This window comes from Lepidochelys olivacea (assembly GCF_965140295.1).
Source record: "Lepidochelys olivacea isolate rLepOli2 genome assembly, chromosome: 9".
Taxonomy (NCBI): domain Eukaryota; kingdom Metazoa; phylum Chordata; order Testudines; family Cheloniidae; genus Lepidochelys; species Lepidochelys olivacea.
The window spans coordinates 9704108-9717533 of record NC_140419.1 but is presented as its reverse complement, the minus strand read 5'-3'; the positions used below and the strand labels follow the sequence as shown (position 1 = coordinate 9717533).

The following is a 13426-nucleotide window of genomic DNA, read 5'->3' as shown; positions in this document are numbered from 1 at the left end:
AAACTGTAAGAGGCTAATTAATTAAGATGAGCTATTATGAGCAGAAGAAAAAACACTTTTGTAGTGATAATCAAGATGGCCCATTTAGACAGTTGACAAGAAGGTGTGAGGATACTTAACATAGGGAAATAGATTCAATGTGTGTCTTTTACTGAGAGGCCAAAGAGGCTGAAGTGTTCTCCTGCTGGTTTTTGAATGTTATGGATTCCTGATGTCAGATTTGTGTCCATTTATTCTTTTGCGTAGAGATTGTCCCGTTTGGCCAATGTACATGGCAGAGGGGCATTGCTGGCACAAGATGGCATATATCACATTGGTAGATGTGCAGGTGAACAAGCCCCTGATGGCGTGGCTAATGTGATTAGGTCCTATGATGGTGTCACTTGAATAAACATGTGGACAGAGTTGGCATCGGGCTTTGTTGCAAGGATAGGTTCCTGGGTTAGTGTTTTTGTTGTGTGGTTGCTGGAGAGTATTTGCTTCAGGTTGGGGGGCTGTCTGTAAGCGAAGACTGGTCTGTCTCCCAAGATCTGTGAGAGTGAGGGATCATTTTTCAGGATAGGTTGTAGATCTTTGAGGATGCGCTGGAAAGGTTTTAGTTGGGGGCTGAAGTGACAGCTAGTGGCGTTCTGTTATTTTCTTTCTTGGGCGTAGGTGTTTGTCTCTGTCTGAGGGGTTGGAGCAAATGCGGTTGTATCGCAGAGCTTGGCTGTAGACGATGGATCGTGTGGTGTGGTCAGGGTGAAAGCTGGAGGCATGCAGGTAGGAATAGCGGTCAGTAGGTTTCCGGTATAGGGTGGTGTTTATGTGACCATCGCTTATTAGCACTGTAGTGTCCAGGAAGTGGATCTCTTGTGTGGACTGGACCAGGCTGAGGTTGGTGGTGGGATGGAAATTGTTGAAATCACGGTGGAATTCCTCAAGGGCTTCTTTTCCATGGGTCCAGATGATGAAGACGTCATCAGTGTAGTGCAAGTAGAGTAGGGGCATTAGGGGATGAGAGCTAAAGAAGTGTTGTTCTAAGTCAGCCATAAAAATGTTGGCATACTGTGGGGCCATGTGGGTACCCATAGCAGTGCTGCTGACTTGAAGGTATATATTGTCCCCAAATGTGAAATAGTTGTGGGTGAGGACAAAGTCACAAAGGTCAGCCACCAGGTTTGCTGTGACCTTATCAGAGATACTGTTCCCAATAGCTTGTAGTCCATCTTTGTGTGGAATGTTGGTGTAGAGGGCTTCTACATCCATAGTGGCTAGGATGGTGTTTTCTGGAAGATCACCGATGGATTGTAGTTTCCTCAGGGAGTCAGTGGTGTCTCGACGATAGCTAGGAGTGCTGGTAGCATAGGGCCTGAGGAGGGAGTCTACATAGCCAGACAATCCTGCTGTCAGGGTGCCAATGCTTGAGATGATGTGGTGTCCAGGATTTCCAGGTTTATGGATCTTGGGTAACAAACAGAATACCCCTGCTTGGGGTTCTAGGCATGTGTCTGCACAGATCTGTTCCTATGCTTTTTCAAGGATTTTCTTGAGCAGATAGTGTAGTTTCTTTTGGTAATCCTCATTGGGATCAGAGGATAATGGCCTGTAGAATGTGGAGTTAGAGAGCTGCCTAGCAGCCTCTTGTTCATATTCCAACTTATTCATGACTATGACAGCACCTCCTTTGTCAGCTTTAACTTCGGTTTGAACAGAGACTGGGAGTGGCTGGATCATTGCATTTATTTCCCCATATTAAGTATCCTCACACTTTCTTGTCATCTATCTAAATGGGCCATCTTGATCATCACTACAGAAGTTTTTTTCTCCTGCTGATAATAGCTCATCTTAATTAATTAGCCTCTCACAGTTTGTATGGCAACTTCCACCTTCTCTGTATGTGTTTTTTATCTTCTTACTATATGTTTCATTCTATGCATCCGATAAAGTGGGCTGTAGCCCACAAAAGCTTATGCTCTAATAAATTTGTTGGTCTCTAAGGTGCCACAAGTACTCCTGTTCACTTTTTAAAAGTATTTCGAGAACCTGAGTTTCAAGAGACTTCTTTTAAAATGCTCAAGAGAGGGGCTACGGAACCCTATAGCCTTTCCTGTATTTAACTAGAGACAGATAGAGTACTTGCTACCCCAATTCAGGTTAGCTAACATGCCTCTACCACAACTTGAAGGGAACATTCTAGTAACATGAAGTCAGTTAAACAAAAGTCTATCTGCTATCATTGTTGAAATAAAAAAAGACAATGAAAAGTGAAACAAATGAATAGACTGAATGTTCTAATAAATTCTATCAGCCTCTGGATAAGGAGAAAAGTACAAACTCAGATCTTTGCAGACCACTCCCTTTGATCAAAAATTTATGTGATGAGCATGATATAAGAACCTAGATAGATGTTTATGCATAACACTGACCATTCTGAAACAAATCTCTTGTGGACTGTTTGACACCCCTATTCTAGACAATTCACCTATTCGCCCCAATTCTTGACACCCCTATTCAAGTTTCATGTGGCGCCAAGAACCCTGTTCTTCAGCTTGCAACTTCCTCTGAAATGAAAGGCAATCTAGCCTAGAGGGAGCCACTAAGGAGGAAACTCATGCCTGACCACACAGATGCCTGTGCAAACTGCCACTGCTTGGGAGGAGCAGGAGGGCACAGGTAACACCACAAAGCCTGGCACAGAGAAGTTCTTTTCTAGCCTCGCCTTCCTTTTCTCTATCCATCTCTCTCAGACCTTAGCATTGGGCTCAGGGACATGGCATCTTCTCCACTTCACTCCCTAGTACCTCCTGCCTCCAAAGAACAGGATTTCCTAAAAGAGGGTAGGAAAAGAGAGAAATTCCCCCAGAGGAAAGGGGGAAGAATGAAAAAAAAGTCTTAATTATGAATTCTAAGTGAACACATTTTCTTTAAACACAGTATTTAACTTCACTAATGAGACACATTATGCAATTGCACAAGACTGCAAAATTTGCTTATCAGTGAATTTTTGCTCCTGCTCCCAGCAAAAAATTAGTTTGACACCCCCGGTCTAGTTGGACAGAGTCTCTGACAGTGGCCAATACTATACTGCTTCAGAGAAAGATATAAAAGCTCCATAATACATTTAATTGGGCAATATTCTCTAATTATTCCTCTTCTCTGGCCCCTTGACATGATCAGCCTCACCAATCCTTATATAACAAAGCTGCTAAGATCAATTTGCCCATTCTGACCATGTCACTGCTCTCCCTTTGAATCCCTCCAACCGCTCTCTACTTTCAACCACATCAAATTCAAACTTCTTATCCTCACTAGGTTTTGACTTCCAAATATGGCCACAGTCTTGAAAGGCTTTGAAGGTGAGGACAATAGGAAGGCACACAAATTCTGGCAAGTTAAGCATAAAAGTATAAGAATGCAAACCAAGAAAGAAGTTGAGAAGTAACATGCTAAAGACGCAAAAGCTGACAGTAAGAATTTTTTTTAGTACTTAAGAAGCAGGAAGCTTTCCAAACAGGCAGTGGGGCCATTAGACAACTAAGGAAGCACTCAAGGAAAACAAGGACATTGCAGAGAAGCTAAATGAATTTTTTGCATTGGTCTTCACTGCAGAGGATGTGGGGGAGATATCCACATCAGACCTATTCTTTTAAGGCAACAAATCTGAAGTACACACATGAACAGGTTAGTAGAAGAGGTTTTAGAACAAATTGATAAATTAAACTGTAATAAGTTACCATGATCAGATGGTATTCACACAAGAGTTCTGAAGGAACTCAAATACGAAACTGAAGAACTACTAACTGTATCAGAGAGGTAGCCGTGTTAGTCTGGATCTGTAAAAGCGGCAGAGTCCTGTGGCACCTTATAAACTAATAGACATATTGGAGCATGAGCTTTCGTGGGTGAATACATCCAATATGCCACAGGACTCTCTGCCACTTTTACTAACTGTAGTATAACATAACCGATCACTGAAACAAGCCTCTGTACCAGATGACTGGAAAGTAATTCCAATTTTTAAAAAGGGCTCCAAAGGTGACCCTGATAATTACAAGCCAGTGAGCTTAACTTCAGTACTGGGGAAATTGGTAGAAACTATAGTAAAAAGCAGAATTATCAGACACAGATGTACACAATTGTTGGGGGGAAGAGTCAACATTGCTTTTGTAAAGGGAAGTCATGCCTCACCGATCTATTAACATTCTTTGAGGGTGCTAACACACATGTGGATAAGGGTAATCCAGTCAAGATAGCATACTTGGATTTTCCAAAAGCCTTTGATAAGGTCCCATACCAAAGACTTTTAAGGAAACTAAATAGTCATGGGATAACAAGGAAGGTCCTCTAATGGATCAGTAACCGGTTAAAATATAGGAAACGAAGGGTAAAAATAAATGGTCAGTTTTCATAATGAAGAGAGCTAAGCAGCAGGGGCCCCAAGGATCTGTACGGGACCTGTGCTGTTCAACATTCATTAATGATCTGGAGAAGGGAGTGAACAGTGAAGTGGCAAAGTTTCCAGGCAATACAAAATTATTCAAGATAGTTAAATCCAAAGCTGACTGCAAAGAGTTAAAGGGGGATATTATAAAACTGGGTCACCAGGCAACAAAATTGCTGATGAAATTCAACATTGAGAAGTACAAAATAATGCACATTAAGAAAAAATAATCCAAACTACAATGGTAATTAGCCATTACCATTCAAGAAAGATCTTGGAATCATTGTGGATAGCTCTGGAAACTCCAGCTCAATGCGCAGCAGCAGTCAAAAAGGCTGGCAATAATATTTGCAAACTCATGGAAGATAGCAGAGGTCCTGGAAGACTGGAGAAGGGCTAACATAGTGCCCATCTTTGAAAAGGAGGAGCCAGGGAATTACAGACCAGTCAGCCTGACCTCGATATCTGGGAAGCTACTAGAGCAATGTATAAAACATCCAATTTACAAGTACCTGGAGCATGAAAGGGTAATCACTAGCAGCCAGCATGGATTTACTAAGGACAAATCATGCCAAACTAGCTTGATTTCCTTCTTTGACAAGGTATCTGGTTTGGTGGATATGAGGAATGCAGTGGACAGAATATACCTGGACTTCAGCAAGCTTTTGACACAGTCCCATAGGATATTCTATTAAGTAAGCTGGAGAAATGTGGGCTCTGCGGAAGTACCATTAAGTGGATATACAATTGGTTAAACAAGTGCAATCAAAAAAGTAACTATTAATGGAATGACAGGTTTCAGAGTAACAGCCGTGTTAGTCTGTATTCGCAAAAAGAAAAGGAGTCCTTGTGGCACCTTAGAGACTAACCAATTTATTTGAGCATAAGCTTTCGTGAGCTACAGCTCACTTCATCGGATGCAGTGATGTGATGAAGTGAGCTGTAGCTCACGAAAGCTTATGCTCAAATAAATTGGTTAGTCTCTAAGGTGCCACAAGGACTCCTTTTCTTTTTATTAATGGAATGATGTCAGATTGGAGGGAGGTCTCAACTGGGGTTCCACAGGGACCTGTTCTGGGTCCAGTGTTATTTAGCATCTTTATTAAAGATCTGGATGTAAGAATAAAGAGCATACTAATCAAATCTGCAGATAGCACAAAGCTAGGGATGTTTGCCAATACTTTGGAGGCTAAAGCTAAAATTCAAAGGGATTTTGATAAATTGGAGAACTGGGCGACAGACAACAAAATGAAATTCAACAAAAACAAATGTAAGGTGCTACACGTAGGGAAGAAAAACTAAATGCACAAATACAGCATGGGGGATAACTGGCTTGACAGCAGTGATGCTGGGAAGGATCTGTGAGTTGTGGTGCATCACAACCTCAACAAGAGTCAACAATGTGATGCTGTTGGGGAAAAGCAAATGCAATTTTAGGTTGCATTAACAACACAAATCATGGGAGGTGATAGTACCTCTCTACTCGGCCTCAGCTGGAGTACAGTCTCCAATTTTGAAAGGATGTAGAGAAACTGGAAAGGATCCAGACGCAAGGTGACAAAGATGATCAAAGGGATGGAATGCAAGCCATATGAACAAAGGCTGAAGGAGCTGGGTAAGTTTAGTTTGGAAAAGAGGAGATTAAGGGGGGACATGATAGTCTTCAAATACTTGAAAGGCTGCCATAAAAAAGATGGAGAAAAGTTGTTCTCTCTTGCCACAAGAGGGCAGGACAAGAGGCAATGAGTACAAACTACAGCATAGCAGATTTAGATTAAATCTCAGGAAAAAATTCTTAACAGTAGGACAATGAAACAGACTGCCTAGGGAGGCTGTGGAAGCTCCTTCCCTGGAAGTTTTCAAAAAGAGGCTGGACAGCCATCTGTCTTGGACAGTTTAAATACGACAAATCCTGCATCTTGCCAGGGAGTTAGACTAGATGTCCCTTGCGGTCTCTTCTAACTCTATGGTTCTAAGATTAGGGCTGCTCATCTTAGAAAAGAGACAATTAAGGGAGATATGACAGAAGCCTATAAAATCAAAAATGCTGTGGAAAAAGTGAATAGAGAAGTGTTATTTAACTTTTCCCACAATACAAAAGGTCACCTGATTAAATTAACAGACAGCAGGTTTAATACAAACAAGAGAAAGTACTTTTTTTACACATCATTCAATTAACCTGTGGAATTCATTGCCATGGTATGCTGTGATGGCAAAAAGTATAACTAAGTTCAAAAAACTAGATAAGTTCATGTAGGATAGGTCCATCAATGGCTATTAGCCAAGATGGTCAGGGATGTAACCTCATGCTCAGGGTGACCCTAAATCTCTGACTTCCAGAAGCCAAGAGGGGAAGACAGGGGTGGGTCTATCCAAAACTGTCCTGTGCTGTACATGTCCCCCAAAGCTCTGGTACTGGCCACTGTCAGAGAAAGGATACTGGGCTAGATGGACCATTGGTCTGACCCTGTATGGCAGTTCTTATCTTCATCCTTTATCAACTCATTTCTAGTCATGTGACTCCGCTTCCCTCTCCTTCCTCCCCCACACTGAAACAAAGCACACAGATCATGTCTTCTTGCGTGTTTATATAGCTCTTTGAACGATAGAAACTTAGATCTTAGTTGTTGCTTTGGGGAACTATGGCAATACAAATAATTTTTTAAAAATAGTTCCCACAGCCACCAACTCACCATCACCCTCGTATATCGGACTTAAACATTTGCCAAACACATAATAGCTAGATCACTAAATAAAGATGGGGGCCCTGCTGTCTAAGATTAACATCCATGTGAGAAGTCAACACCCCTCCTTCCATGCTGCTTAGAAACGGAAGCATGGACTTCTTTCCAGTACGTTGCCCCTGGAACTTCCCCAGAGGTTGTGTGTAGTCTCCAGCTATTTGGCATCTGATCAATTTGAAGAATCCCCACCCCAAATCCCTCTGGCTTCCAGAAGGTAGAGAGTATTTGTTCGATTACCATCTCCACCAAACCAATATTCTGGCCCATGTGTGATGGGAGTCTCTGCTATTCTACTCTTCCAAGTGTCACATTTTGGATGCCTACCTCTTCTTGTCAGTTTCACAACTACCCATAGGGGTCCCAATAGCAGCAATGAACACTCATAAAACTCCAGCCAGTTGTCAATCTGCAGTTTAGAAAAGCTCATAGCAACCGAGGCACTGGAACTTATTTAGAGGTTACATCTTTAACTATAATATTTGTATACCTTTATTAGGCCTCTTAAATTAGGGTCTAAAAAACTCACATAGATGTGATGCATAGGAATCTTTTCCAAGTAAGGAGCATCAACTTCTGCAGAATCTTGGCTTGCATTTTAGAAAAAGATCAGTTCTTATGTTAAGGATACATAAACTGCCTGTAAACCCTACAGAGTAATCTGCATGCAGGAGAGGCCCTTACACTCATATAGAACTCCAGTCAGTGACTTCACGTCAAACGCTGAATAACCTGAAGGCACTGTATGTAGACATTAGCGTCTGCAGGTATGATCACCTTTCAGCTCTGGGGTTCTGATTTGTGAAGTGTTCGTGTGCACATTAATGGGAGTATTCTTATGGTCACAAGAGCATTTCTTCACTTTTCTTTAGAATCAAAAGCATTCAGGGTTGTGCTACAGCCATCAAAAGAATGCATCAGACACTTGCAAATAACCATAAGTGTTCTTGTTTGTGTTTATTAATATATACAACTGGTAAAACATAAAAAGCAAAATCTGATCAAGGTGTATTTTATTCTTCATATTTGTTGAGAGCATAAAAACTGATCACAGAAGTATTTATTACCACAACAAGCTATGCATTTACTGAGGGATAATTTATGCATCTAGTGCCATAGCATATGGGTGCATAGCAAATCAAAAACAAATGCAAAGTCCAAGTTGAAGGGTAGCACTACCAAAAATCAATCCCCACAGCATTTTCTGTATATAGTCATATCTTACTAGTCAATAATAATAATCATATCCTGATAACCTCCTTCTCTTCTCAGGTGTTTGGGGAAAGGAAGATAAAAGGAAGAGAGCAAGGACACATTTTCTTTTCTTTTTTTTAAATTGTATTTTAAGCTGAAATAAGATCCACTCATTTTCAAGTCAGCAACACAAAAATTAAACATTCACAAGGTCCAGCAACATAAACCACTCAAAGAAAGGGTGCGAACACCAGCAGGGTTATCTTGAAGTTTGCTGACATTCCTTGATTTGTTTTACAAATTTAAGGTTATTTCAATTAATGTGTGTGTGTAATTGAATAATCTTTCATTGTAATTTATACAATTCTTACCTAGCTAACCAAGAGAATGTAATAGCTCTGAGAGTCACTGAGGTAATTCCGATTTAGGGCACGTCTTCACTAGCAACGTTAAAGCACTGCTGCGGCAGTGCTTTAATGGGGCTGTTTAGTCACGGCACAGCGCTGGGAGAGAGCTCTCTCAGCGCTGTAAAAAAACCAAACAAACGAAACAAACAAACAAACAACCAGCTGTAGCACTGTCTACAATGCCACATTACAGCACCGAAACTTGCAGCACTCAGGGTGGTGTTTTTTCACACCCCTGAGCGAGAAAGTTGCAGCGCTGTGAAGTGCCAGTGTAGACAAGCCCTTAATCTGGCAGGCAGAGTAAGTGCTGAATTCAGGCCTTTTTCACTTCTGCCCTAAAAGCAGGTGCACAACAACATTATAATATTTGCACCCATAATTCTGGTCCAGCCTAGAAGCATCTATACAGCCCCTATATAGCTGCTTCCATAAGACACACTTCCACACCGCAAGAATGTGGTCAGAGAATCAAGGGCTACACATTAAATCACACAATGCTCTGACAGTAGCCCCTATTCCTGAACAATCTTAAGATAGTTCTGGTGAAAAGAAACTACATAAACATGAATCCAATGGACTCTTTGGAAAGCTGGGAAAGGACACAAAGTTGTATATCCTTTGGCCATCTCTTTTTAAAGATGCAGATGAAGTGGCCTGAATTGATCCTAAATGCAGTTGCTCAATCTACAAATGTTACTTCAGGAAAATGAGCTGGTTTTGAATTTGATGTGCAAACAAACTATTTTAAACACAAATATTCACCACATAGGTACCAAATAGCTGTATGAAACAATCATCTTACAACGTACAGGGTGATATTAAATTATAAAATGATGCCATGAGCTGAAACAAGATAGTACAGAAGATAATGTCAAACACTAAGAATTTCAAGTTGTACAAGAATTTCCGTTTCTTGTTGCTGCAAGAAGTTTGTCATAAGCAACTGTATATTTACCATTTTATCACAAGAGAAGTTTTTCTTAGAGAACATGTGCAGATACACAAGACAGTAAACAAAGTAAGTTGCTGAATAAAGATTATAAAATTAGTCTGTAGGCTTCAGTGCTGCAAATACTTAGGCATGTAATTAACTTTAGTATTGTGAACAGCCCATTGATTTAAAAACAAGCGCATGCATAAGTGTTTGCAGAATCGAAGCCTTTGTACCCAAGTAGTATAACAAGAAATCCTAACCATTTCATAATGAGGATGTGTTTTTACTTTGAAGTTCATGGTGACATAAACAAACCATTGGAACTTAATTGTAGAATCAAACAAGTTGGAAAAAACCTATTTGTAGAGTGCCTAACACAACAAGGCCATGGTCCATGACTGAGGTGCCCAGGTATTACTAGAATACAAATTAATACAATAATAAACCTATTAGATTACCCAGTCCATCTTGACAATACAGCATTGTTCCATACAGAATGTTTTCTAGTCTTCTGTTCAGTGTAGTTTCAAAAGACCAAAGTAAATAGGCATCCGCCACTTCCCCCAGGAGACTATCCACAGCATAATACATCTCATTGCCCCTCTCTTGTATTTAAATTGTACGAATGCTTGATTAAATTACAATTTCTAATCATAAAGCCGGGTGTTGATATATGCATACACAGCCAACACATCTGATGTGTGGTTATATGGCATATCCAGGTTGTGTTGTGAGACATGAGGCCTAAAGACAAGTGCCTTCAAAGACCTAAGCAGTACAGGTATCTAGTTTAACTGTACTTCCTGAGGCCTTAACAAGATGCTTTTTATAAAATGAAAAAGAGTACTTGTGGCACCTTAGAGACTAACCAATTTATTTGAGCATAAGCTTTCGTGAGCTACAGCTCACTTCATCGGATGTTGCACAACACTGCTGAGGTAACAATTAGCTAGTGCAGTGGCTTTCAACTGAGTGGCTGACTATGTCTGAAGGATCAGCAAAAGATTGTCATTACCACAAAACAGTAGTTTTCAACCTGTTGTCCGCAGACCCCTAGGGGTTCGTAGACTATGTCTAAGTTTTCAAAGCAGTCTGCACTTCCATTTTAAAAATTTTAAGGGTCCACAAATGAAAGTGGTTGAAAACCATTGACCAAGTGAGTTCCAAAAAGCATGTTGTTATACTAAGACTCGTGAACAACCTCACCACCCTTCAACAGTAAGATCTCTCTTAAAAAACCTGTTTCACACAAAAAGAAACTTCATCCAACTGCTCAGTATAAGGTTTCAATTTTTATTAAGGATTTCTAATGACAACAAAAAAGTGAAGTGCAAGAGGTCTAAATGCCACACCAACAATCTATGTCCTGGAATACCACAGGGTTTTACACAAGTCTATGTCGGTGTGATTTTTTTTTTTTAAATGATAGTTATGCTAGTACAACCCCTAGTGTGGATGCAGTTATAGCACTGTAAAGGTGCTTTATACCTTTATAGCTTATTCCCCTTCCCACATATTTATAACAATAAATCTACGTCCTTACTAGGAGCAGTGTACCACTTTAACTATGCCAATATTGTTAAAGTGGTACAACTTTTGTGTGAAGATGAGGCCTTAGAAAAAAGTATGACACTAAAACATGTTCACTTGGGTACACAAAAATGTGTGTGAGAGACAGTCAATATCAAGATACTCTCATATTTAAAAAAATAATAATTAAAACAGCACACTGTATACCAGAAATCATTAGCTATTACCAAAATAAATCAGATTAAAAAGTGTGAATGGATAGAACGTCCTTCGTGATGCTGATGTGAAAGGGATCAATCCCCAATCTATGAAGTAAATGCCCACAAATTCTCCAGGAAGGCTCCAGTTTGATGAACCTCAAAAACCTCCATATCATCAGTGAAGCTGCTTTGCTACAATGGGCATTGAGCCCCAGGAAAGCATCCCCATTAGCTCCTCATGTATGCTGGGATCTGAATCCACCCAATCCAACAAGGACACAAAAAACTGAACCTCCCTAAAATGCCCATGAAGCTAGTAATCCCTGACCCTCTATACAAAGGGACCTGAATCCACCCCAAAAAGTACAGGGATTCCCCCCCACCCCACCCCGGACTCCTTCCTAAGGAGCGGCCTGGAATACTCCCTACCAAACCCTCCCTGAGATGCTGGGTCCCAAAGTCCCCCCAGGAACTCTCAGACCCCCTCCCCTAGCCCTGAGGTGCAGTTCCTGCTCCCTCCCCACAGAGCCTAGTTACCGCTTCCCCGCAGCACTGAAGTGAAGGGTCCTGAGCCACCCTCCCCACAAAGGAGCCAGTGAGCCCCACAGCACCCTCCCCTGCATATGCCATTCCAGGGGACCAGTGTGCCCCCCCCCGCCACCCCAGCTCCTGAGCTGAAGGGTATCTGAGCCCCCCCTCCTCCCCCACACACCCCAGCTCCTGAGCTGAAGGGGGTCTGAGCCCCCCCCGTCCCCAGCTCCTGAGCTGAAGGGGGTCTGAGCCCCCCCCCACACACACACCCCCAGCTCCTGAGCTGAAGGGGGTCTGAGCCCCCCCACACACACACACCCCCAGCTCCTGAGCTGAAGGGGGTCTGAGCCCCCCCCCACACACACACCCCCAGCTCCTGAGCTGAAGGGGGTCTGAGCCCCCCCATCCCCAGCTCCTGAGCTGAAGGGGGTCTGAGCCCCCCCCCCCCACACACACACCCCAGCTCCTGAGCTGAAGGGGGTCTGAGCCCCCCCCCACACACACACCCCAGCTCCTGAGCTGAAGGGGGTCTGAGCCCCCCCCCACACACACACCCCAGCTCCTGAGCTGAAGGGGGTCTGAGCCCCCCCCACACACACACCCCAGCTCCTGAGCTGAAGGGGGTCTGAGCCCCCCCTCCTCCCCCACACACCCCAGCTCCTGAGCTGAAGGGGGTCTGAGCCCCCCCTCCTCCCCCACACACCCCAGCTCCTGAGCTGAAGGGGGTCTGAGCCCCCCCCGTCCCCAGCTCCTGAGCTGAAAGGGGTCTGAGCCCCCACCACACACACCCCAGCTCCTGAGCTGAAGGGGGTCTGTGCCCCCCCGCCCCACCTCCCGCCTGAGCCGAGCCGAGGCCCCGCAGCGACCCCCAGCCTCCCTTGCTCTGTCCGGCCGGGCTGGAGGCTCCGCCTGTGCGGCGCTGCCCCCTGGTACTTTCTCCCCCCCCCCGGCGCCACCACGACTAGGCCCCGGCTCCCGCATAGCGGCGCTGCGCGGCGGCGGGTGCCCGGGGGCCGGCGCGCGGCCCGACCCAGGAGGCTGCCCCCGGCGCTCACCATGTTGGGGGCTGTGCAGGCCTCTCCCCTCCCGGCTCAGGCGGAGACTGAGGGCGGCGACGGCGGCTGCTTCCTCCGGAGGCGGCAGCGGCTCCTCCAGCTCCGAGTCCGGCTCCTCACGGGCCCTTCCGCCGCCTCCCGCTCATGCGCAGTGCGGCGGCCCGGCACCGGGTCCCCGACTCCCTGAGGCGCCCCCCGCTGGGTCTGCCCCGGGCGCTCCCCGCCCCTCAGGGGGACACCCCGGCTCCCAGCGTTGGGCACCGGCTGGCTGTTGGGGAGGGGCCCCCTGTCCCCTAGCAACCATTGGGCTGTAGGGGACTAGGAAGGGGGCGCCCCTGCCTCCCATCGAGATTATTAGGGTGCACAGGGTCGCCCCCCAGTGCCACAGTTTCCATGGGGTGGGGAGGGAAT

At 44.1% G+C, this 13426-nt stretch overlaps 1 protein-coding gene across 1 annotated transcript in view; it reads right to left on the bottom strand.

Moving 5' to 3' along the window:
• Positions 1-13150, bottom strand: part of DCUN1D1 (defective in cullin neddylation 1 domain containing 1) — a 39443-nt gene extending 26293 nt beyond the window's left edge. Inside the window, exon 1 of the mRNA XM_084638890.1 lies at positions 13016-13150. Coding sequence (XP_084495016.1) covers positions 13016-13018 — 3 coding nt within the window. The 5' untranslated portion in view covers positions 13019-13150. The remainder of the gene's footprint in view (positions 1-13015) is intronic.
• Positions 13151-13426: the final 276 nt, after the last annotated feature.